Source organism: Blennius ocellaris (assembly GCF_963422515.1).
Source record: "Blennius ocellaris genome assembly, chromosome: 3".
Classification (NCBI taxonomy): Eukaryota; Metazoa; Chordata; class Actinopteri; order Blenniiformes; family Blenniidae; genus Blennius; species Blennius ocellaris.
In genome coordinates this window covers 6,411,808-6,435,484 of record NC_137652.1, presented here as the reverse complement: position 1 = coordinate 6,435,484, position 23,677 = coordinate 6,411,808, and the positions used below count along the sequence as shown (strand labels likewise).

Sequence of the window (23,677 nt, the reverse complement as noted above, 5' to 3'; positions counted from 1 at the left end):
AGAAAACCGCAGATTTCCAAATAATTAAAGCTTTGCTGAAGAATTAAAAACGACCCTTCAAGAAAGTAGCTGGTTAAATTACATCTTCGATTAACCTAGAAAATTGAAAATCGGTTTATCACCACATTAATACAAAAACAAAATTTCTTACAATATTTTATTTGTCTGTCCAACTGCTTCTAGTGTGTTAAAATAATTACTGGATCAGAGCTTTTCTTCATGTTTATTCTTGTGCTTTACCACAGAATTGTCATCTTGATTTAATTGTAAAACAGTGAAAATGTTTGTAGTTTAAACTATTTAAAGAATGCATTGATAAATTAAGCCCTTGCTGCTGCAACCAACCTCATAATAAGCCTTTTCCTCCCATAATCCAAATTCATGTATTTTAGCCCAACTTGTGACTCTAAATTGCTTGCAAGTGTGAAAATGGGTGTGTGTCACACACCAACATGGATGTTACAACATGGCCATTTGTATCCCAATTGTGATGTGGTACTAAAATAATCCAGTAATCAATATGTTGCTTTGTGTAGTTCTTTGTACAATTGTTAGCGGTAATGCAAAATATAAAATTATAATCGTTATACTTGAGAATCTCTGCAAAATAATACAAAATTCAGATCTCAATACAAATCATATCTGGCCTGCTTCCTGAAAAGTCCTGCATAACAAATGTCAACTGTAAACACCCATTCTGTCATTCTACTTAACTGTAAGAGAGGTAAAGCTTTCTTCTTAAATGTCATGCAGACCATACGTTTTAAAAAGTGAATATTTCAATTATGCATCCCTGTAATGTTTTTTTTACATTGATTGTAAACATTTAATTCTAATGCAATGGTCTATCAGCACTCGTTAGTTCAAAATGAGTGGTATTTAGAAGATTAATACATTTGCTATTGCCAGCAATCAAGATGCACAAACTGAACTTTGATTTAAACATGTCTCATCGCGGAAGTTTGTGGAGTCTGAAAAATAAATCTCCACCTCATACATACTCAGCACATAAAACAAGGCTTCTCGCTTGCGCTAATTTTATTGAACGATCACTTTAACAGAACAATTATGCTCATGTAAGCTATGCAAAGAAACCCATTGCAAACACTTCAATTAAAACGTGGATGTGGGTATGCCTCTACATTATACATGTTCCCCACATTTATTTGGTAATGGTGTTTGCATTCATACTCTTTCCACTCCCACTGAGCACAATATATGGTGTTTTCTGAGACTTCTGCTTCTCTTGAAGCAAGGCCACAGTCCCCAGGGGAGTGTCGCTGCTGCTCATCTTCTTCAGCAGTGCCTCTTCCTCCAGCTTTTTCATCCTCCTCTCCGTCTTCATCTTCCCAGACCCTTTCCCATGGAATCGATGTGACAGCTGCCTGAAAGCTTCTTTTGGAGTGAGTCTCCTCCCAGACTCATCCACATACTCAATCTTAACATCAGGCTTGTAGCTATCTTTCTCCTTGAAATCCTGCGTGAAGCCTCTGTATTCTTCCCTGCGGCTGTACTTGTCGTCGAAACCCATCTTGTCCTCGATGCAGTAGTTGTCATTTGGCAGGGCGCCTTTGGTTGCTTTGACTCGAGCAACCTTCTGCATTTGAGTGTCCAGCAGACCTTTATTTTTGCACAACAGCAAGGCAGCAGCAAGGCCGGAGTTGACAATGGGCTCCTCATCCAAAATGGTTGCGGAGGCCGTGGTGAAATCGGGCGGTTTTTGTTCTTCGTCCAGGTTAACTGTGCTCCAGCCAACATTTTCATCCATTTCAGAGTCTGAATCTCCAGCATCATCTTTCTCTTCCTCCTGCTCAAAGTCCATAATGTCCTCTTGGTCCTCTCTGTTGCCCGACAGTCCATACGTGGGAATATCACCCAGTGTTCTACAAAACTCAGATGTGGCATTGAAAACAATGTTGTTTTTCTTCTCAGCATCATTCTCCCCGTCAGCTTTGTCAAGCTTTTTAATCTGCTCCACCACCTTCTCACCAGAGTCTTTGAGAAGCTGCTTCTGCTTCAGCTTCCTCTGCTTCTCCAGCTGTTTCTGCAGCTCCTGCTCCGCCTCATCCTCCTCAATGCTAATTGGGTCTGGATGCTTAAAGTCCTCTTCATCGCTTATCTCCATTTCTGCCATCCTGATGTCATCAGACGTATGAGGGGCATCTTGTGGGAGCTCGTTCTCCTCCACTCTCACTTGTTCGACACCTTCCACCTCCAAATGTTTGCGGCCTCTGCCCCGAACCCTGGAACCAAAATCAGTGCTGCGAGTGTCGTCTTGAAGCTCATCTGCAGTGGACAGTTTTTCCTTCTTCCTGATCTTCTTCACGCGCCTTTTTGTCTTTTTGAAGCCCACCATTTCCTGGGGTGTGAAATACTCCGAGGCGATGGAGAGAGAAGGCATTTCCAGGGACTGAGCCTGATTGCGGAGCGTTTCTTTCATCGCCTGCAGCTCTCTCTCCCGCTCCCCGTCAGCAAAGCCACCTGTGCTCAGCCGGAAACTCTTTTTCTTCTCCCCTTCAATCTCTTCATCGTACTTGGACAGCACAGATTTTGATTTGAGCGTCACCATGTCATCCACGCTCTCCTCCTCTTCGTACGGCTTGTAATCTGGCTTCTTCTTCTTTAATTCCACATTCTTTTCTGCTTTTTCCTTGTCTATCAGCCCCACGTTTACAAGCACATCCTCCTCTTCGACAAGTACACCTTTGTCCTCCAGGGTCAGGATGACAGTCTGGCCCTCACCAAAGGATTCCACCTTGTGCTGCACCTTGAGGCCCTTTAAATCTCGAGATGTGTATGCCATCCGCTTGTTTTGAGCAAACTCTTCCTCCACCAGATTGCTGACACCAAACTCTTCATCCATTTCCTGTAGAAGTTTCGCTCTTTTCTCAGCAACTTCCTTCTCTTTTGCCATCTTTCGGCTCCTCTCGACCCACTCAGCTGCGTCCAGATCGTCTTCTTCAGCCAGGGTTTTGACTTTCCCCAGTTTCTGGTTGAGGAGACGTTTCTCTTTTATGGCTGCAAGCTTTTCCTTCATCTCTCGTTGTTGCTGAATGACAACAGGGTTGATGGTCTCAGCCACGATGGGCTCCTCTTTGGTGCCGAGCTCTCTTTTATTCTCATTCAACTCGAGAGGCTTCAGACCGAGCTTTGCTCTGAGCTTGTTGGTTTCCTCAATGCTGAGAGACGCATCTCCGCTCGCAGACTGGGGCCCCACGTCACCACCGCTTTCCTCATATCCAGCATCTACTTTCTCCTTCTTTACCCGGGGCTCGCCGGTGCTCCTGTCACCTTTTCCGCGGGCCTCTCGCCTGCTTCTCTCCCTGGACCTGGAGCGCTTTCGTTTGTCTTTATCCCGATTACTGTCTCGATCAGACGCGTCTCTTTCTCGCTCCTTGTGGCGATGTTTCTTGTGTTCACGGCGCCGCTCCTCGGCATCCTTGTCACGGCTCTTTTCCTTGTGTTTCTTAGACGATCCCATAGTTACAACCGCCGATTACGGCAAAGCTTGTTTTTTTTAAGTGTGGCGCAGTTAGCTTTCTTGTGCTAACTAGCTCACGTTAGCACTACAGGCTAACGGGTCGGCCGACGACACAACTCACAGATTGCGGAGGCGAAGATTCACTCGCGGTCCAATATAATGCAAGTCCAAAAATGTTGTAGTTGTTGTGTGATATCTTCACGGGTAGTTTAAACAAGCACACAACCCCAGCCAGTTTGATCGCTCCACGACGTACAATGAACGACTGGAGCTTCTGACAATACACTTCCTGTTTTCCGAAGTTAGGCCAACAACCAGTTATACTGCCCCCTGCTGTTGTGGGGTGTTTATATCAGGCTACCGCCACTTCCATTAGATGCTCCTCTGTTTTGGTAGCGATCAGACGTCGACGCAAATCAAATGGCTTTTACCAGGCAGATAGAGGATTTATAAAATATTCATTGAAGTGCACGAGGCGCTGACCGACGGCATCACGTTTCTGTTCCTGGCTCTGGATGGTAACATAATCGTTCTCTTTCTTAAATTGTAAGCTAGCTATCTCAGCTACCTGGGTTTACCAAAATAACTAAAAAAAAAAAATGCCTGCATTTTATACGCAACGTCCATACTTGACTGCATTCCCTTAAGGTTGACGTTCACAGTGCTTGACCCTGAGACCGACCAGGTAACCAGTCCTTCTTCTCAGGTGGACGTTTCGCTCGGCTAACGCGGTGCGGGGCTGCTCGCTGGTTTCAACTTTCTGTCGAGAGACACCGAAAGTTAGCAGCATTGTGAGCGGCTGGGGGCAAGCTAAGTCGTATTAGCCAGCTGCATATGCACGAGAGACCGTCTTCAGTGGCGTGTATTTAAGTGAATTTCACGCTGCGACGTTATCGCTGCTAGCGGGGTTAGCGGGGACAGATTGGGGGGCGACACGGCTTGTTGCCATGGCGATTGCTCGACGAAACTGGGGCACAAATGTTTTTTTTGTTTTTTTTTGCTAGCAAAGTTTACCAACAAAACAAGCTGCTCGGGCGAGTTTTGACGCTTGTGTGACACGAGTGTGTGGGATTCCGTGGTCGTTACAACACTTTCTCCGAGTGGGGGTGACATTAAAGACTGCGTTTCTCCGGGAATTTACCGAAAGAGCGCTAAAGCGTTAGCAGGTGGAGGGAATACAACTCGACGGTTTTTTTTTTCTCTCCCCGGGACTCCGAGCGGGCCACAAACACAAAACGGCCACGGCAACGGGAGCTACACTTTCAATCCGGCGTTGATCCGAGACGAGGTGAAGTTTACTACTTCTTCTGGTAGGAAGTGATGCATTCTGCGTGTTTCGTTAATGTTAGCTGTGACGGCTGCCCTGCGTTCATGAAGCCTTCCTTTCCTAAATAACACAACATCTTGCTATGCTACTAGGTCTCAGTCATCCTGGGGTTTCAGATGGCTAACTTTACGTAATCAGTTACGTTTCTAACTTATTGAAGTTATTTGAAAACGAAATAATTCTTTTTTGAAATCATAGTAGAAGCAGTATTTTCTAAAATGCTTCCTTTTTCATGGAGTTGATTAATAACCAATACAAATAGGATGGGAGAGGCACCTCATGGCGATCAAAGAAGATCAGCGACTATTGCCATGGAGACGCTCCCTGCTCAGCGTTTTGCACAGTGATGTTGCTGCCTGACTATCTCCTTAGCATCGATATGGGCTGACATGCCAGCAATGCTAACTCGATTCTGCAAACAAATGTGGCATTGGCCAGGGTTTGCACTCTTCCAAGTGCCTGTTCTTGCTCATTATGTGCAGGCTGGTGACCTTTAAAGCAGCAAATCAAAAGAAGCAATAGATTCAAGGTCATTTTAAATGTTGTATTTTCTAAAGAGGCACGTTTTCCTCGGTGTGGTGACCAGTGTATGTTTTGTTGTGAATTCCAGCAAGCTGTTCGAGGGAGGCATGGCAACTGGAGGCGCTCCTTTCGGTGACAGTGCAGACGACCTGCACAACTGGACTGTAACCAACGGTAGTCTGGTAGATCGACTCAACAACATGGTGAGGCCCGCACTGACCTGATATAAACTACAGTTGAGACACAGGATCCATTGTTTCTAAATGTTGCCACTGGATACAGCAAGTTTCCTGAAAACCCGTGCACGTTGCTTTCTTTTGAACCTCACCGTCTCATACTAATCTGTTTGTGAACAGGACTGGGGCGTACAGCAGAAGAAAGCAAACAGGTCGGCAGAGAAGAACAAGAAGAAGCTGTCGGCTGCAGTGGTGGAGAGCCGCCTGACTAACGACATTTCGCCAGAGTCCACCCCAGGGGCGAGTCGCAGGAGAGCACGCACCCCTCATTCCTTCCCCCAAATCAAATACGCAACCCAAATGTCTGTCCCAGACCAGGCCGAGCTGGACAAGATTCGTCAGCGTATCAATTTCACAGACCTGGATGAGGTAAAATGTTGCTGTCCTTGATCAGAGCAGTTTTGAGGGGCATAGTAGGAGTGAAATACCAACGCTGTATTCCCTCAGATTCTTCGCAGCCAATAAAAGGAATGATAGCGAAATATTTTTCATAGTTTGATACAGCTCATTGTGGTTGACCTTGTTTTACCACATTACTAAGTGTGATGGAAATATAAAACAATGCAGAGCATGATCAACACAACTGTGGAACTATTTATAAGTCGTCCTTCATGAAGAAAACCTTTGTTAAATGTGTTTTTGTAGAAATGACGTGGAGGGCCAATACCTTCCTGAAACGCAATGACCTAAAAGACAGCAGAGACGAGCTTTGATTTCCAGTTTATTTGACTCTTCTCTTCTCTTATGTCACAAAGAGGAGCATTGGCAGCGACTCCCAGGGGCGTGTGACAGCCGCCAACAACCAGCGGCAGTTAGCGGGGGAGAACAAGAAACCCTACAACTTCCTACCTCTACATGTCAACACTAACAAGAGCAAGGAGCTGCTCGCTCCCTCCTCGTCTGCTCCAACCACCCCTGCTATCACCAAGGAAGCGAAGAAGCACAGCACAGGAGTCCGGACAAAGCCAACCCCTATGATTCAAACCAAGGAACCGTCGAGGCTCGACCGCGGTGGCGCGGTGAGAGGCCCGTCAGACCGCAGAGAACACGGGAGAGGAGAGCCAAGAATAGAATGCAGCCAGGTAATTGTGCAGTATTTGTTTGATTTTCACTTTTTCACTGTTGGATTGTTGCAACTTCAAGGTGGGGTTAAGTTGACACACTGGTACCATGTTGCATGGGTTACAAAGTATTTTTGCTTTAATAATTTAGCATCTATTTGTTGGGTTTCTCTCTGTTCCAAGCACCGTGAAATGACAGTTGTATGTGGTGCTATATAAAGTTAAATTGAATTGAATCCATCTATACTGTTAAACTGATGAGGCTGAGGTCTTGATATTAAGTGCTGCTTTATCTTTTTGAGAAAAGTGATGTGTATTATAAATATAATAGAGAGGCAGGAGTTGTGTTGTACTGTAATAGTGTTTTTATTGAGTGATTGGCATAAAAATGACAATGGACTCTGACCTAAATACACCGATTTGTTGAGTTATATTAAACTGATATCCTGCGGTTGATATTTTTGAAACATTGTTTAGTCACATTTTACAACTTTTCTCTGAAAGACGTCAGTTTTTTATTTGAGCCAGTTGATATTGCTCACATCTAGTTGTAGCATTGTCTGTGCAGCTCTGCTCCAGAGTACTGAGGAACCAGAACTAGGATAAAAGTGAGAGAGAGCCAGTGCAGCTGAAACTGGTCTGTATTTAGGACGATTTATAAATATGCCACCCCTGGTGCCCAGTGAGTTTTCTGCCCAACCCCCCCCTTTTCTGCCCTTGTTGAGCCCAGTCTGAGCTGTCGCTGCAGATGCTCACTCATCCTTTCGAAACATCTTCTTCTCTATATATTTCCCTTCATCAAATCCACGCCCATACGCCATCCTCCTCCGACTGGTCTCAGGTGGTGAGCAAACTGATCCAGATCCGGGAGTACATCAGTAAGGCGAGCTCCATGCGGGACGACCTGGTGGAAAAGAACGATGTGCCTGCTAATGTGGAGCGTCTTTCTCATCTCATCGAGCACCTCAAGGAGCAGGAAAAGTCTTATTTACAGTTCCTGCAGAAGATGCTTGTAAGTCAAACTTGGTTTTTCTAGCATTTCAGACAAAGCTACCCAATTTCAAGTAAATGTGTAAGTCATGTCTGAGGAATTAGCCCTTCATAGGTCAGAGAAAGCTTGTTTGTGCTACCTTGGCAACCTGCCATACAGATATTTTTAATGACCGTCTCAACGGCCTAAAACACTTCAGCATTAAGTTCTTGCTACATGTGATTTTTTTAAAACTAGGACACAGCATGCTTTGTACTGTTTTTCTAATTTAAATTTTTTACAATTTCCCTGTTCAATTTTTGGCGTCTCCTTGACTATTCACCTCTTGTCTTTTGGCTCTTTTCTCTCCTGTTGTTCTAGGCACGGGAGAATGGGGAGCAGGATGTGGGGATCCTGGACTCTGCAGTTGGCTCGGTTTCCCTGGAAGAGAGCACCTCTGTTAACACTGAGGTTCGGCCCCCAGAGGCATTCACCTCAATATTGTGCATATTGGGTTGACAGTTGTTTGTGTGACATTTGCTGAGCTCAACCCACGTTAAATGTTCTTTTTTTTGCAGTACTCTCTGTTAGACGACACAGACTCTGGGCTGTCTTTAAGCTCCAAGATGTTGAAATTCAATTCGAACAATTTGTCCCCCTTCTCTAAGTTTTCTGTTGGTTTCTGACAATGACATTCTGGCATACCTGCTCTGTAACTGCAGTATATTAGTGGTATTGTTTATTAATGGTCTGCATGTGTTTTATTCTGTAGGGCGCCAGGCCAGAGGCTGTGCGTGCTGACCAGAGAGAAGAGCTGGAGAATTTGCGCAAGCAGCACGAGCTGCTGAAGAAGATGCTGGAGCAGCAGGAGCAGCTCCGAGCCCTGCAGGGCCGACAGGAAGCACTAATGGCCATGCAGCACAGTGCTGAACAGGCACTTGCTGTGATTGAAGACACAGGTGACTTGCACACTTAAGCAATTATAGATTTTTTTTTTTTTTTTTAAGATCCTCAGCAAAGGGCTTCTCGTTGAAGTTCTAACATCGACTTTGGCCGATATCTATCAAAAGCCTCCTACCCTATTTTATTTACTATTACGGAAGAACATTAGGGCCACTGATGAAAAAGGAAAAATAATCGGAGGTTTAAAAAAAACAAAAGAAAAACTCCATGCACTTTGAGGGAAAAAAGGTCAAAAAGCAATGTTTCTATTATTTTTTCATGAAAAAATAAATGTCAATTACTGAACAAAAAAAGATTTGAATGTGAACAAAATATATATCTTCATGGACTGGAGAAAATAGTGGAGGATTTATTTTCTAAAAACAAACTGGAATCATCCGTCTCCTCTGCTCCATCCATCCCTCATCATTTTCCTGTGGGTGCTGAAAAAATCACATTGAAACACATAATTCTGACTACACAGGATTCCTTTGTATTATAATAATAATAATAATACGTTTCATAAATGGCTAACAAGCACCCCGTATGGGCCGGTGTCCATGTCCCTCGTACTCCGCAAGAAGTCAGTGAGGAGCAGCTGTATCTTCAAAATCCTAATACTGATGAGAACTTCACTGTTTATGAGCTGAAGCATCATTCCACCACTTCATTATAAATGTATATTCATTAAAAAAAAAAAAAAAAAAGATCATTTTACAAATTTGATTCTCCAGCATGTTTGGTTGTGAACGAATTTTCAAGCGCTTTTGTTTTATCAATTTAAATGATTATTATATAGAAATGATTTTACTTTACCCATTTTTGGTTGTCTTTTAGTCGTTACAGAAACCACGGGGAGCGTTTCTGGCCTGAGCATCACATCAGAACTGAATGACGAGTTAAATGAACTGATCCAGCGATTTCACAACCAGCTGCATAACTCACAGGTACTCCAGAGTAATATTATTGGTACTAGTAACCCTTTTAGCTAAGAGTTTGTTGAAGTTGGTACAATTGTATTGATTTCACAATGACTTTAGCATTACTCCCGAACTGCTCTTTCATTGTCGTTGTAAAACATTTTGTTGGCTTATATCACAAGTTGTAAGCTTTTCCCCAACTCCAATTATGTTTGTGCTTGAAATAGGTAACATACACTTTAGTGTGTTCATAGAGTAAACAAGTGATTGACTTTACAAGTTTATTTCTTCTTAGAATCTTGTTTTAAATTGACGAGCTCCATTGTCTTTAACTCTCATCCTTCAGACTAAAGCAGTGCCAGATAACCGTCGTCAGGCCGAGAGTCTTTCCCTCTCCCGGGAGGTGGGCTGGACAAGAGCTTCTCAGGCTGTGGGTCCACCGCAGCACAGACCTCTCCTCCACTCGGCCTCTGGCCCACACACTGGCCTCGACACTGGAGCAGCAGCTGCCACTGCCAAACTCACGAAGCTCCAAGAACTTCAAGACAAAAAGCAAACCATGGACAAAATCCTGCAGGAGCTACATAGTCTCCGAGACCAGACACTCAATAATAACTCAAGTAAGGGCATTTTCAAAGCTTTTTTTCTTAAATATTCTGTGGTATTTTTTTTTTTTTTAATGCTGAAAGTATTAATAAAAGGCATATTACTTCCTGTAGGTCGTGGCTTGGCCGTGCAGTGTAGTCTGAGTGTGGGAGGCTCATCCGATAGTCCATCGACTTTTTGCTCTAACGGCGCCTCAGCTTCCACCCCCTTTCATCCATTACTCCCTCAACAACAACAACAACAACAACAACAACAACAACAACAACAAGGCACTAATTCCGCAGACAAACTCAGGTACACATAAAAATACACACATGCATCTTAAAGGTGTTAAACAGGTGGGTCCGATATCAACGATGCAAAGTGTCGAGTAGTGTTGGTGTATAACTCGGTAGCAACAATAGATGGAGATACCTAATCTCCATTAAACATCTTTTTCTGTCAGTGAGTTCAAATCAAATCGCGCCTTGAACAGAAACGGGGTAGACTGTTCCGTTGTGCCAGCAAGCCTACTGGCAGCATTCACATGCCTGATCCGTATTCCTACAGAAAACTCAAGGAGGTGCACAAGCGTCTGAATGAGCTGCGGGAATTGGTTCAGTACTATGAACAGACCTCTGATATGATGGTGGACGCGGTCAATGAGAATGTGAAAGAGGACGACGACGAAGAGGAGGAGGAGGAAGATGAGACCGAGGACGGTTCAATGTTTGAGGCCATGTTTGACTCTGAGCAGGAGAACCGCCAGCCTGTAACTAACCTCAGGTGTGTGTTTCACTACCAATTGTTTGTCATCTTAATGAAGAAATGCCAGACTAATTAATAACTATTCGGTTTGTTTTAGATTCAAATCCACTGCTGAAATACTGGTGTCCTCTTTATCTTCTCCAGAAACCCACAGCGCAGTGGGAACTGGGCCGACTTGAACAGTCTGACCAATGGGCGCGGCCTCAGGAGCAGCACCACGAACAACCGGGATGGGAGGCTCAACACGGAGTGCGAGATCAACAATCGGTCAGCCGCCAACCTCCGCAGCCTCAACATCCCCTCAGCCATAGGTAAGTCATGCACACACCAACGCCGAACGCCAAGATAGACAACTTGAACATTCTTTGTTAAATTCACTAGGCTTGAGGATTTATCGAACAAAGATATAGAATCTTATTCAATCAATCTTGCGTCACTACTTTCCTTTGGTCTGATTAAAACCTTTATAATTTCATGTTTGGACGGCTTCATTCTGTTTTCAAAAATTTGAATAAAACATTTCTGATGGCAGTATTAAGAGTGGACATGTTTATCACAAACTGGCACTGGTCCAAACTGGGACCTTCAGTAGCAAACGCAGTGCATCACTATGCAACCTGAAATCCGGAATTTGGTTCTACTGTAACTCCACCACAAGGGGGCAGTGTACAGCGGTATAAAGTAGGCTTTAAATTAGGTGATTATTTGCCTCATTAGTACACGTGCTTCGGTTTGTGTTGCCACAGTAAAGAAGAGGCTTTTCAAAGTTGCCAACATGAAAATATTTCATTTTTGGGGGGGAAAGTATTTGTTTGTTTTTCAATACATTCCCATGTATCAAATGCATCTTTTATTTTGACGGTCTCTCAAATGGAACAAAAGAAATGCAACTCATAACACATTTTCAGATCAGAATTGTGAAATATAACTAGATAAAGTGGTCTTTTTTTTTTTTTTTCCTGGTCTAGAGTGTCAGTACAACCGAGACATCCCCTATAATGAGGTGAAGGATGACGAGGAGGAAGAGGACGGTCTTGATAACGAAGAAGGGGCGCAGGCTGCGGCTCCAGACAGCGAGGCTTCGGATTCCAGTCGGAGGAGCAGCCTCGAAAACGACGCAGCGTTCGCTCAGAAGATTCATCGCCAAACGGCCAAGCAAAAACTGTGGCAGCTGCAGGAGCTGGTGGCCATGGTTCAGGTGGGGTGGATGATGAACAATGACGAGTCTGGTTGGTGGAACTGTTGAGCCAGATTGTTGTGAGACGACCATTAAAACCCTCCAGTTTGAAAATTCTGCCAGCTTCCATGAGTAGAAGCTGTAGAAGCAAGGCCCTGAGTTACACATTAAGGTTTAATGGTACACAGCATTGTATGTACATTAGTTATGATGTCAGGAATGATTGGATATAAATTACAGATTTGTTATTCATCCTGAAAATATTGACATTGTATAGTAACTCATTGGCAATGACTCTTCTCCACTGGGAAAAAAAGAGATTGTCACCAATTTGCTGTGTTAAGAAAGATTAAAATCTATTTTGACCCAATTCCTATAATATGTGATGCTTTGCATCAAGTCGTAAAGAAATGGTAACATATTATAATTGTGTCTGGGTCCAGAGTGACGACACCGATGGAACAACCGCTAATGAGGATGAAGCTTTACATCAGCAGCCAAATAATACCCGAGCACCCGCACAAGGGGCAGCATGCAAACAGTGCCCCAGCGACCTCGCCCACTCTGTCAATGCCAGGTACAGTATCTAGGAACCACACACACACTTAAAAAAAAAAAGTTTAAACAATCTGTATAAATGCTTGAGAAAATGATTCCAAATGTAATGGTTTTGTTTCAATCTGACAGGGAGAAGTTATTTGAGAAGCTGTGTCAGCAGAAGCACGAGCTGAAGCTGCTCCACGAGGAGCGCCAAAGGCTCTTTGAAATCCAAGGCAAGATCCAGGACCTGCAGTTGGCTTGCCCTGACCTTCAGGTACCTGCTTTATGCAATCACAACCTTTTAACTACACACGCAAAAAAAAAAGAAGGGAAGTTGTGTTTGCTGGCATGTCTTAGTTGAAGTTTGCATCTTGATAACAAACATCATTCCGCCGTTAAGCCTCAACGGCGCCACGTTTGTAGACAATCTGCATCTGTGGTCTAAAAATGCAGTTTGCAACCTCTTTAAAAATGGTTGGTACTGAACTGCAGTGACGAAACAAAATGGAGTAGAGTTGAAGAAGAGCTAAAACGGTAATGGAAAAGTGTGAATATTAAGCTCGACTGCACAATCCACAAATGTTCCTGGAAAAAAATGTTGCACCTTTTTAAAAAAAGAGATATAACCAGGGTTTCCAATGCAATAATGTTATTGCCAGTAAATGGCACCGAATGTAAAACCATAAGACATGTACAAGGACCTACCGTCCTTTCCCCGTATAGTTTATGTCCACCAGCAAATTCTGTGCTCGAGAAATTTAAAAAAAAACTTCAATACAAAAATGAACCTTGTCTCCTTTGCAGTCGTCTGTGTCCAGCTCCATGAGCCAGGAGGGGTTGCTGAGGAATGCTCCCTTTGCAGTTTCCACTCCCGCCGCTGCCCAGGCTTCTTCATCCTCGGGACTCAAATCCAACTCTGCTGTGCTCAAACCCACCGCTGCAGAAGCAGCCACTTCGTCAGTCACTGACAATGAGGTGACTGTGGCGAAAACCTAAAAACACCCAGACTTCAACCCTTTAAAAAAAAAAAATTTGGTCGGGGTTTACTGAACGAGTTTTCTCCTGTCCTTGCACCGCCAGCAGCTTTGGTCCGAAATGCGCCGCCATCAGATTTTGAGAGAGGAACTTCGGCAGCGCAGGAAGCATTTGGAGTCGTTGATGGCCGAACACCAGAGGCGCAGTGGTCTTGACGATTCTCTCTGCAGGATGGAAGACCAAGGGGGCATGGCTACACCCTCACAAACTGTCTCATCAAGGTCTGTGTTCGACTTCCTTTTGATTATCTTTAAAGTGAAATGGGATCTTACAGATGAATAGCCACCACGATAAGACATTTGATTGTCTGCATGACCTTTTGAAATTCAAATGTTGTTTCCATTTCCTGCTAGAACTATGGCCACCTGGGGATCGATTCCGCACCACCATAATGACAACGAAGATGATAATGAGGATGAATATCGCTCAGACATGTGTGCCGAGGACGAAGAAGAGCAGGAAGAATGTACGGAGGGCAGCACTGATGACGACATCCACGTCTTCTCACCAAACAGGAACCAGTGCTCGTACAGTAACCGGAAGAATCAAGGAAGGTCGGATCACATTTTATGGAGAATCGAACATGAAAAAAAAATCCATATATATTCTCCCTTAAGAGCCATTATCTTGGTTTCTCTGTGCCTGCAGTAATCTGAAGCCTCCAGCAGCCTTTTCAGGCGAGCGTAGCGGGCATCTTCGTAACAAGACCAAGACCAAACCGCAGCCGGCAAGTCAGCACGGAGCCACGCGACGCCAGGAGAACCTCCGCTGGGCCTCTGAGCTCTCTTTTGCTGAGGCTTCGTGCAACTGGCAGGAACAGGTTGGCCATCTACAGAGACAGTTGGACTTCAGCACCAGCATGTGTCAGACTCTGATGCAGGATCAGCAGGTCAGTGCACACACACACACACACACACACACACACACACACACACACACACACACACACACACACACACACACACACCGATACTATAATGGAAATGGCTTGCTGTCTCATATTTGGTTTAGCCAGTTAATAAACTTTGTCACTTTCCCTCATCTGCAGTCACTATCCTACATGCTGCAGACGCTACTAACAGGCCAATACAGTGTCTTGCCCAACAACCAGTCGTCATCACAAGTCCCCCTGGTCATGCACCAGCTCAACCAGTGCTACACCCAACTGGCTTGGCAGCAGAACAACGTGCAAAGGTGAAAACGACAGCGTCGATAAGTTACCCTCCACGTTATTTCTATTAATTGATGGGTTCGTCTAAAGCGTTTCCTATGGTCCTTCTGTTTCCCATGCAGACTAAAACAGGTCCTGAACGACCTTCTTCGCCAGCAGCAGCAGCAGCAGCAACAACAGCAGTCGCCCTCAGCAGCAGGTTGGCAAACACAGAAGAAGAGCTCATCCCAAGAAAACAGTGTGAACCCCTCAGCCTCCCCGGGTGTCTACCTCCCCTTCTCCTCAACGTTTAATCCTTCAGCCAACAACATGCCAACGTCTGCCTTATCCCCGTTTCCTCCAAGTACGGCGCTCATATTTATTAGCTCTTCTTTTCACGGCACATTTCGAATGTCATGCAGTGAAAACAGACGGGGCGGAACAGTGTAGCAACGGCATCTTATCTCAAATGGAAAGGCATCATTTTAATGAGTTTTTTTTTTTTTTTTCCTCCACCCGAAGGTTTTAACTTGCCCCCACTGTTTCCTGCTGCCACGGGTGGGCTTTCCCAAGGTGCTGCGGGTCAGACGACTCCTGAACATCACAAGCAGCAGTTAGACCCCAACACTTCAATTAAAACGGAGTACATGAGTTTTCCTCCTCCACTGCAGCGCTCTCCTCTCAACACAAGTACAGAAAGAAGGTATGCCCAGCAGCTTGAACACGTGTTTTGCTTTTACTTGCAGGACATCGGGATTAACGTCTTTTATTTTTGATGTGATTCTTTCAGACCTGCTGGCTGGCTGAATACCTCCCACACAAACAATGCTGTTCGCCATCACCTGTCTAATACACAGCCACAAGAGTCTCCGTCCTCCTCCCCCATTTTTGCCAACCGGCTCTCACGACATCAGGACTTTGACAAGGCGTCGGAAGAAAGCTTTAGCAGCATGGCGGATCCAGTTGATCCCACCACGATCACAAAGACTTTTAAAGCTGGGCGCAAGGCCTCCGCTCAGGCCAACCTGGCCTCCAGGAGCAAGACTCCCAAGAGCCGCCGAAGGAGGAGCCGAGGACACGGCAAGAACAGTGAAGGTATTCAGATGGAATCGACTCTGCTGATTCTTATGAAACTCAGATGTTGTATTTGTTTTTGTTATTTTGTTGGATTGTTTTTTTAATGTTTTTGTTTTGTTTTTCCCTCTTCACAAAACTATAAGGGAAACATTCTCACGGTTTTTTGTTTTCATTGTTTGTGACTTCCTCAGGTCCCGAGAGCGACAGCGCCAGCAGCACTGCAGACTTTGTCCAGGAGAGGGCAGCGCCGTCTCATCAGAAGGATCAGAACCAGAGTCTGCTGGACAAGCTCACTCAAGAAAAGCTGGACAGCAAGACTAAGCTGGGGAGCAAAAGAAATGATCTCTCCTCTGGTATGACCCAAACTGTCCCACCCGCTTCACAGTTATTTTGGCCCTCATGTTTTCTTCTGTTTATTCATTTTACTGTCTCCATTGAGTGTTTTATTTCCATCAACTCTATAGTTGTTCTTGTTAATTGGATGATTTACTTGTTTTTTGGTTTTTTTCTTCACACTTAGAGTTAATTTACTTTATTACTTTTAATTTATCCTACTCACAGCCTATGCTTGGAGAACACCCTTCCTCTCTAACAGAATTGCATGCACAGAAGCACCAGGTAAATTGACTGTGGAAAACTCGGCATCATTCCATTCGTATGTCCTAACCACCTCATGCATGGGCTTTCTATTTATTTTTTTTCTACCTAACCCATCCAAAAATTCCAGAAATATTTGTGGGCTGTGTGGTTTTGGATGCGGTGGCTTTACATTTGTTCTCACTCATGACTGACCTAATGTGTGTACATTGTGGAATTGCAGATGCCAGCAGTGACTTCTCACTGTTCGAAGCACTGAGGGAGACCATTTACTCCGAAGTGGCGACGCTGATCTCCCAGAATGAGTCTCGGCCACACTTTCTCATTGAGCTCTTCCACGAGCTGCAGCTGCTCAATACGGACTACTTGCGCCAGAGGGCGCTGTATTCACTACAGGTATGCCGAGGGCCTCCGTTTACCGACGGCTTGTGCAAATTCAAATTCACACTCTTGTTTGAGTATGATATGAGGAGCGGTTGTTCCGGGCAGAATTCATGATAGTCGGTTTGATTTGTAGACTTTCATCTCCTACTGGAGAGCATATCAAGTGTAATTCAAACAAGTTACAGAACAGACGTGGGCAGCAGTTTGCATGGGTAAAAAGATGAGGAAATTGATTTTTTTTTTTTTAACTACATTTGGATCTTATTTTCATTTTAAAAACCATACCATACTAACTTTTTTTTCCCAGAATGAATTTCCATCTTGTCATTGTGGTCAAAGTGCTGGCACTTTTGACCCACTGGTAGAGATGATACCATTTTTGTGATCCTCAAAATGATCAAACATACCCAGAATTATGTCTACAAACAGGAAATATTAGACTTTGATGATGATATTAAAAAAAAATAAAAAATAAAAAATTATAGCCTAGAAAGTCCACAACAAAATGTCAGAAACAATGGGAGATATGTAGAAATAGCCTTTTGAATTGACAGTGGATGTTAGACTGGTTGGCAGGTTGTATCATGTGTTTCTCATGAGGTGTATGAGTGTCTTCTGTGTAGTTAATGTGCGGGTGGAGAAGCAGGCAGCATGGAAGCTCAGGGGCTTTCTGAGCACAAGATCAGTTCAGAATGGCAATGAAAGGTTGAGTTTAAAGCTATACGTGGCATATTTTCACTCCTTTTCCCATCACCTTCTCTTTAAATGGCAACAATATATATATATATTTTTTTTTTTAAAGCAGTCAAACTGGTTTGGCGACGACATTGATTTTATCTGTGAAGAACACTTTATTCCAGGAGGGAGAGAATGGCTTTGGAATTGGCTGAGAGCTGTAATATCGAAACCCGAAATCCGAATCACACGTCCGATCATCTGACCGTGTCCTGAGGTGCGACTGAGAAATTCCTTTGAACCTCTGCTCTCCCGTCGTGTTTCTCCCAGGACATTGTCACCAGGCACCTGGCGGAGAAGAGTGCGGCTGAAGACCAGCTGCCCCACCTCGGCCCTGTGGTGTGGACCGCAGGCTCCCAGTCCGAGCTCACGCCCAGTGAGAGTCTGACGACCAGTGATGCAGTAAGAGACACATTATTACCAGCCTAGCGTGCCGTTTTCACACTGCTCTCCTCCTTCCTGTTTTGTGAGTCACTTTGGTTTCCCTGTTGAGGCTTTTCCCTGTTCTGAAGTCTTTGTCTCAATCCTCTCTGTCATCCTACGCTTTTTTTGTTATTAATGTGCTCCTTTTTCTACATTTCAATACATCTTTCATTAGTTTCTCTCTCAGGCTCGTGTGCTTTCATCCCCCCCCCCCCCCCCCTTGTCGTGTCTCTTTTCATCCTTCCATGTCTTTTTTTATTTGCTGATTGTAATTTTCCCACCACCACCCACCCCCCCCATCTTTATTTTCTTTGAATTTCACTTGACAGGAAGGCTTTAGAAGCCTCTGTGGTTTAAAAAAAAAAAAAAAACAACAAAAAAACAATGACCCTCATCTTTACACGACTCTTTTGTCAAATCAGACATGTGGTCTTTGTTCTGCTCCAGGGTTCCCGGGGTTGTGCTAATTGGGCACCAAGCCTTTTGTCTCTGAATAATTGCCTTTGTTCAAGGATGATGGGTGAAACGTCTGGTTTTCTTTGGAGAATTGCAAAGCAATCCCGAATTAGAAGATGTAAATTGGTTCCTTTCTGGAATATTGCAGCTCTTTGTGCGACTGAACACGTGTCGCTCCTCTTTTTTTTTTTTTCCAGGAGGTGGTGGAGAAGAACTTGAGGTTCACTCAGGATCTGATGAAGAAGAGAGACGATATCGAGTCTGTGGACAACGTCAGCACCTTGTCAACCTCCTCCAACTTGGAACCTTTTGCCAATGACGACCTGGGTAGGATCGCACCATCGCTAACAAATTGGTTTTTGGGAAACGAGGAGCTCAATCCGTCAGTTTTCCCTCACGGCTGTTGTGAAAAGTGCTTTGCTTTCTTTGCCTGCTCGACGCTTCTCTTGGTGGTGAACCAACCAGTTTACACTCACGATCAGGCCGAAGTAAAAGATGCTCCTATTTAGAGGATGATCTCTTTAGATTCTCAGATTTCTGCAGGTTTGGTATAATCCATTAAAGAAGGCTGGCACATTTTGTCTGATCCTCAAGTGTGAGCCTGGTTGCAGTTGCATTAATATCCATTACGCTCTTCTCTTTTTCCTTCTTGCTTCATTGAATTTGAACTTTTCATACCTCATTTTCTCTTTTCTTTTTTATCTCTCCTGGCTCTTTTTTTTTTTTTCTTCTTCTTTTTCGCTGCTCTGACAGGCAACACGGTGATTCATTTAGACAAAGCTCTGGCCAGGATTAGGGAATATGAGCGCATGAAGCTTAAAGCTGAGATTAACCCTTGCAACGCCAGCTCTGCGGGTGCAGGCGGCTCTGAAGTCTCACACGCCGAACGTCCTTCTGCTAACTTTGCCGAACGAGTGGAAGGTACACATTTACACGATCGTGCTCGTGTGCAACAAGTGCATAGACTTGGAGCATCCTGAGATTGATGTGTCTCTAACAGCTGTTTGAACTACTGAGCTGGTTTGTGTTGAACACGGCAGTGTTTCTGTGCGTCTCAGCAGAAGGCGCAGCGGCTGACGTGCACTGCCCTCAGATCGACACGCAGCAGCTGGATCGTCAGATCAAAGCCATCATGACGGAGGTCATTCCTTTCCTTAAGGTGCGATGCCCACGTTCGAACCACTAGAGGGAGCAGGAGCTCAACGCTGTGTTAGCAAAGGTTAAATTAGATTTGAAATGAGTGTACTTTTATGTTGCGGTGGAAATATTTACAGAACCTTGTAAGAAATTATGCTATTTCTCAAATAACGTCCATCAGTGCATTTGCCTGTGCAGTTCTACATATTGTCTAATGCTTTAAAGTAACGCAATCTAATAGCTAGATTGCACCCAACAAAATATTTCTTCTGATAAAAGAGCAACACTTGAACACCTAATAAGACATGTAGACAAACCTACATCTATTTAAATGAAGTCTTTTTGACTGATGCCTTCTTAGTCAGTGACAGAAATGTTATTTTCTGAATGCTTTAAATAAATATGCCTCGATCAGCCGCGTTTAGATTATTTGTCCCATTGACGTCTTCAGAATGCTTTACAGCAAATAACTCACTTTTGAAACATCTTTTCAACACTTATTCAGAGACGACGTGACCAAACGTCACATCTGACATGTAACGTTTTTTTCCTTCTGTGTAGAATTGGTAGTATTACTTGTCAGTGTCGGCGTGAGTCCTAAAATGTCCTTGGGTTGAGAGTTTAACTCCTCCGTTACCTCCGTTTCACCAGGAGAACATGGACGAGGTGTGTTCCCTCCAGCTGCTGACGTGTGTGCGGCGCATGGTCCTCACGCTCACCCAGCAAAACGACGAGAGCAAAGAGTTTGTGCGATTCTTCCACAGACAGCTCGGAGGCATCCTGCAGGTACCACTTCCCCTGAAGCAGGCAGACGCAAGCAGATCAAGTAAAAACGGTCAAATTGACGTTTGGCGCTTCTTCACTCAGGACTCTCTCAGTAAATTTGTGGGCCGCATGCTGAAGGACTGTGGGGAGGACCTGCTGGTGGAGATTTCAGAGATACTATTCAATGAACTGGCCTTCTTTAGGCTCATGCAAGATCTGGACAACAGCAGCAGTATTGCTTTGGCATCTAAACGCCGAAATAAGAAGCTGGCGGAACAATCCAGCAAAGCTAAACTCGGCCTGAAGGTTGGTGATCCTTTTTATTTTTTACCCTTTTGTAACGTCAGAGTTGGATTTGGACATTTTCCCCTCAGTCTACACAGATGAGGACAAGGTACTTCAGTTTATTTAGCAATGACGACGCGCATTATAAGGAGAAGTGAAAAATCTAATATAAGGATAGGTAAAAATGTAAATGCAGTATTAAACTATTAAAGCAAAAATAAATGGAACAAAAAGTGACAGCATTGCAAGAGAAGAGGAGACTGTGCAGCATAAATGAGTTTCTTTTGTTCAAACTGAAGAAACCTTAGTAACATACCAGCAGGTCAGAAATGTAATTTGGGCCAAAACCATTCAGAGATTTGTGGCGGAATGGTATTTTTTTATTTTTTTATTTTTTTTTTGCATTGTCAATTCTCAAAATCAAGTTAAAGGTAAAAACAGAAATCAGTGCAGTGACCCATCATGTCTAACTTGTTTCAGGACCGAGATGAAGCTGACAGGCAGGGTGGCGCCGCTCTCCAGGAGTTTTACCTGCAGACAGGGAAGAACAATAAAAGCAGTGAAGCTTCAGAGGCTGATGAGGACGGCGAGAGACCAGAAATTCCTCTGTCAATCAGTACGTTGTTTTTTTTTTTGCTTTGTTTTGTTTTAATAACCAAGTGCTTTCCTTTGTCATCTCACACTATTTAGACCCTGTTGGACATCACTGTGATTTGTTCATTTTTGATTCCCAGGTCTTTCGAAAGCTGAGACGCAGGCCCTGACGAACTACGGCAGTGGTGAGGACGAGAACGAGGAGGAGGAGGAGATGGAGGAGTTTGAAGCTGGACCAGTAGATGTGCAAACATCACTGCAAGCCTCTGCCGACAGACAGATGGAGCAGGAGGTCCGAGTCGCCCGAGAATATTCAGTTTTCCCCAGCTGCGGTTGTAACTGATATTGTCTGACCTTTTGTTTTCTTGCTCAGCCACAGGCAGCAGCTGCCAGTGGAGCGCAGGAGATCGACCCAGGGCCGAAGAACTCCGCGGAGGAGGATGATGATGGTGATGATGGTGGTGAGGCCACAAATCACAACCTTTTGATCGAGTTGCTGGATTGCCTTGATCATCAAAACGTTTCTGCTTGGCATTCAGGAGGCAACAAACTGGGCGGGGCAGTGAATGAGGAAAACGCCAGCGTGGACCAGCAGAGCCTCGCGAAGAAGGAGGAAGAAGAAGAGGAGGAGGAGGAGGAGGAGAGGGAGGAGAGTGCAGTCCAGGCAGCAGCAGCCGCTGAAGAAATCTCTGCAGTCTCTCCTGATCAGGACGTTTCTAAAGAGGCTCGAGCCTCAAGTAGCCCCGACACCGACTCACCGGTCATGATCAGTGTTGATGTAAGTGACCCTGCGAAGGAACTCATTATTAATTTTATTGCCTCATTATGTCCGAGTTAAAAAGTGAAGCCCACTGAAACCACAGCATAATTAATCTGTCGGCACAAAAACTCACAAAGGAGTCGGGACATATTGTGAAAGTGTTGGTTTAAGTAAATTCTGTTTATATAGCACTTTTCTTTTTGGCTTTTATTTGGATGCCGTTTCACGAACAGTCGAGTAACTCATTACAGCTCTTAATAGATTATGGATGTGTTGTGATGTGCTGTTCTTAATTTAAAATAAAACAACAAACTTAACTGGCCTATGAAAATTGGGATAATGGAATAGGTGTTATTATTAAGCTCAGCTTACATGTGCGTTCTGTCAGTATACACGGAACCAGCTGACCTCGCACATTTCCATTCAGTAACGTCAACAGACGAAGCTGCTGTAACCCGTTCTGTCTGAGCTAATGTGAAACCCTTTCATGTACCCCTCATATGGCCGACATCCCCGACGCAGGAGGTGGGATCAGGAAACACCAGCCAGAAGTCTGATGAAGACGACTTTGTCAAGGTGGAAGACCTGCCGCTGCAGCTCACCGTCATGTGTGAGGTGCGTGTGGCGCTCCGAGAGGAAACCCAAGGCGGAGGTTCCCCCGCGTCTAACGACACGCCGTGTGTTTGTGTTGTTCCACAAGGAGGAGCTCCAGAAGAGAATTGTGGAGGAGCAGCAGAATAACAACCTGTCGGTCGAGATCCTCAACGGGAACACGGAGTTGCTGACTGGGCTGGTGGGAAACGCTCAGGCTCTGAAGGAACCGGGTACGGAGTACAGGCCCTGTCAGTCAAGATTACAGTTTTTGTTTGTGTTGCTGCCAAACGCCACGACGTGTGTGTGTGTGTGTTGGTGCCGGGAATACAGCCGTACAAACCTGAGCTGTTATTTCGTCGACACTGAAACAAACAGTTCGGCTTTATTGAAGTAAACCTTTTTTTCTTTCTTCTTCTTTCAGATACTACAGGATCCCAGGATGTGTAAAGATGTCTGAACTCTGCTGCTGTTAACTCCACTGGACCTGCGATCTCGCCTGGATGTTCGATTGTTCATGGTTCGATTTGTTAGTTTAAAGATTCTTTTTTTTGTTAATTGGTCACAACTTTGTGTGACTCTCTTAATCAACAGTTCAAAACTTCTACACATAAACGGTTTGAATTCCTTTCAATCCTGAATGTTCAATGTGATTAATTGATTTACTGCGGATAGATTATCTCGGTCTCCGTGCTGCTTCTCACCATCAGTTAAGCTTCTGTTTGAATCTTCATGGTACTGAAACTTTTTGTCTTCTTCTTGATTCCGGGATCAATTTTCAAATGAATTGTTTTGATTTTCTTTCCTGATGTACAGCACGTCTCATTGAGCTCAGCTGCAGCTCGTTTCCTCAGCTCCTCGTTCAGATGCTCCCTTCATCTCTCTAGAAGCAACTTTATATACCGTTTTGTTGTTTAATGGTTAGAATTCAAATTAAAATGTTGACTACACAGATAGGTTTTAAATAAAATCTGATTTGAAATATGTTTTTGTTGTCATTACAAGAGTAAATCTTTTCTCTGCAGACACTCTACTCCCAGTAAAAAAAATATGGGGACTGTTAACTTTTCTTTCTGTTTTGTTTCTGTTGTAGCTTCAAGGCAGAACTGAAGAGCAGCATCAAGAATGAATGAGTTCAATCTTTACTTCAGAAACAGGA

At 44.3% G+C, this 23,677-nt stretch overlaps 2 protein-coding genes across 6 annotated transcripts; one reads left to right on the top strand and one right to left on the bottom strand.

Moving 5' to 3' along the window:
* Nucleotides 1-264: 264 nt before the first annotated feature.
* sart1 (spliceosome associated factor 1, recruiter of U4/U6.U5 tri-snRNP) lies at nt 265-3,742 on the bottom strand. The gene has a single exon (XM_080520395.1). It carries the CDS (start codon nt 3,479-3,481, stop codon nt 1,163-1,165), a length of 2,319 nt encoding a protein of 772 aa, XP_080376521.1. The 5' UTR covers nt 3,482-3,742; the 3' UTR covers nt 265-1,162.
* Nucleotides 3,743-3,851: 109 nt separating this feature from the next.
* Nucleotides 3,852-23,466, top strand: pcm1 (pericentriolar material 1). 5 transcript variants are annotated; one of them, XM_080520392.1, is made up of 38 exons: nt 3,853-3,999; nt 5,419-5,533; nt 5,687-5,935; nt 6,322-6,648; nt 7,469-7,639; nt 7,979-8,068; nt 8,370-8,556; nt 9,377-9,486; nt 9,806-10,079; nt 10,179-10,359; nt 10,615-10,830; nt 10,957-11,123; nt 11,781-12,010; nt 12,433-12,566; nt 12,677-12,803; nt 13,334-13,504; nt 13,613-13,785; nt 13,918-14,118; nt 14,213-14,453; nt 14,613-14,758; nt 14,858-15,078; nt 15,237-15,417; nt 15,505-15,809; nt 15,983-16,144; nt 16,353-16,409; nt 16,612-16,784; nt 17,778-17,909; nt 18,584-18,713; nt 19,445-19,545; nt 20,175-20,309; nt 20,391-20,594; nt 21,054-21,189; nt 21,308-21,459; nt 21,541-21,628; nt 21,707-21,945; nt 22,450-22,542; nt 22,628-22,751; nt 22,943-23,466. In XM_080520392.1, the coding sequence occupies exons 2-38, from the start codon at nt 5,438-5,440 to the stop codon at nt 22,966-22,968; spliced, it is 6,150 nt and encodes a 2,049-aa protein (XP_080376518.1). In that variant the 5' UTR covers nt 3,853-3,999; nt 5,419-5,437; the 3' UTR covers nt 22,969-23,466. The 5 variants fall into 5 exon arrangements, with proteins under 5 accessions (XP_080376520.1, XP_080376518.1, XP_080376519.1 ...); XM_080520393.1 differs by having other exon boundaries at nt 13,610-13,785; nt 19,448-19,545; XM_080520390.1 differs by having other exon boundaries at nt 13,610-13,785.
* Nucleotides 23,467-23,677: the final 211 nt, after the last annotated feature.

Coding starts and splice junctions, on each gene's coding strand:
- sart1 (XM_080520395.1), bottom strand. CDS start 3,481: ATGGGATCGTCTAAGAAACACAAGGAAAAGAGCCGTGACAAGGATGCC.
- pcm1 (XM_080520390.1), top strand. CDS start 5,438: ATGGCAACTGGAGGCGCTCCTTTCGGTGACAGTGCAGACGACCTGCAC. Junction 8,557..9,376: donor TGCTGTGATTGAAGACACAG/GTGACTTGCACA, acceptor GTTGTCTTTTAG/TCGTTACAGAAACCACGGGG. Junction 12,567..12,676: donor GCCCACTCTGTCAATGCCAG/GTACAGTATCTA, acceptor TCAATCTGACAG/GGAGAAGTTATTTGAGAAGC.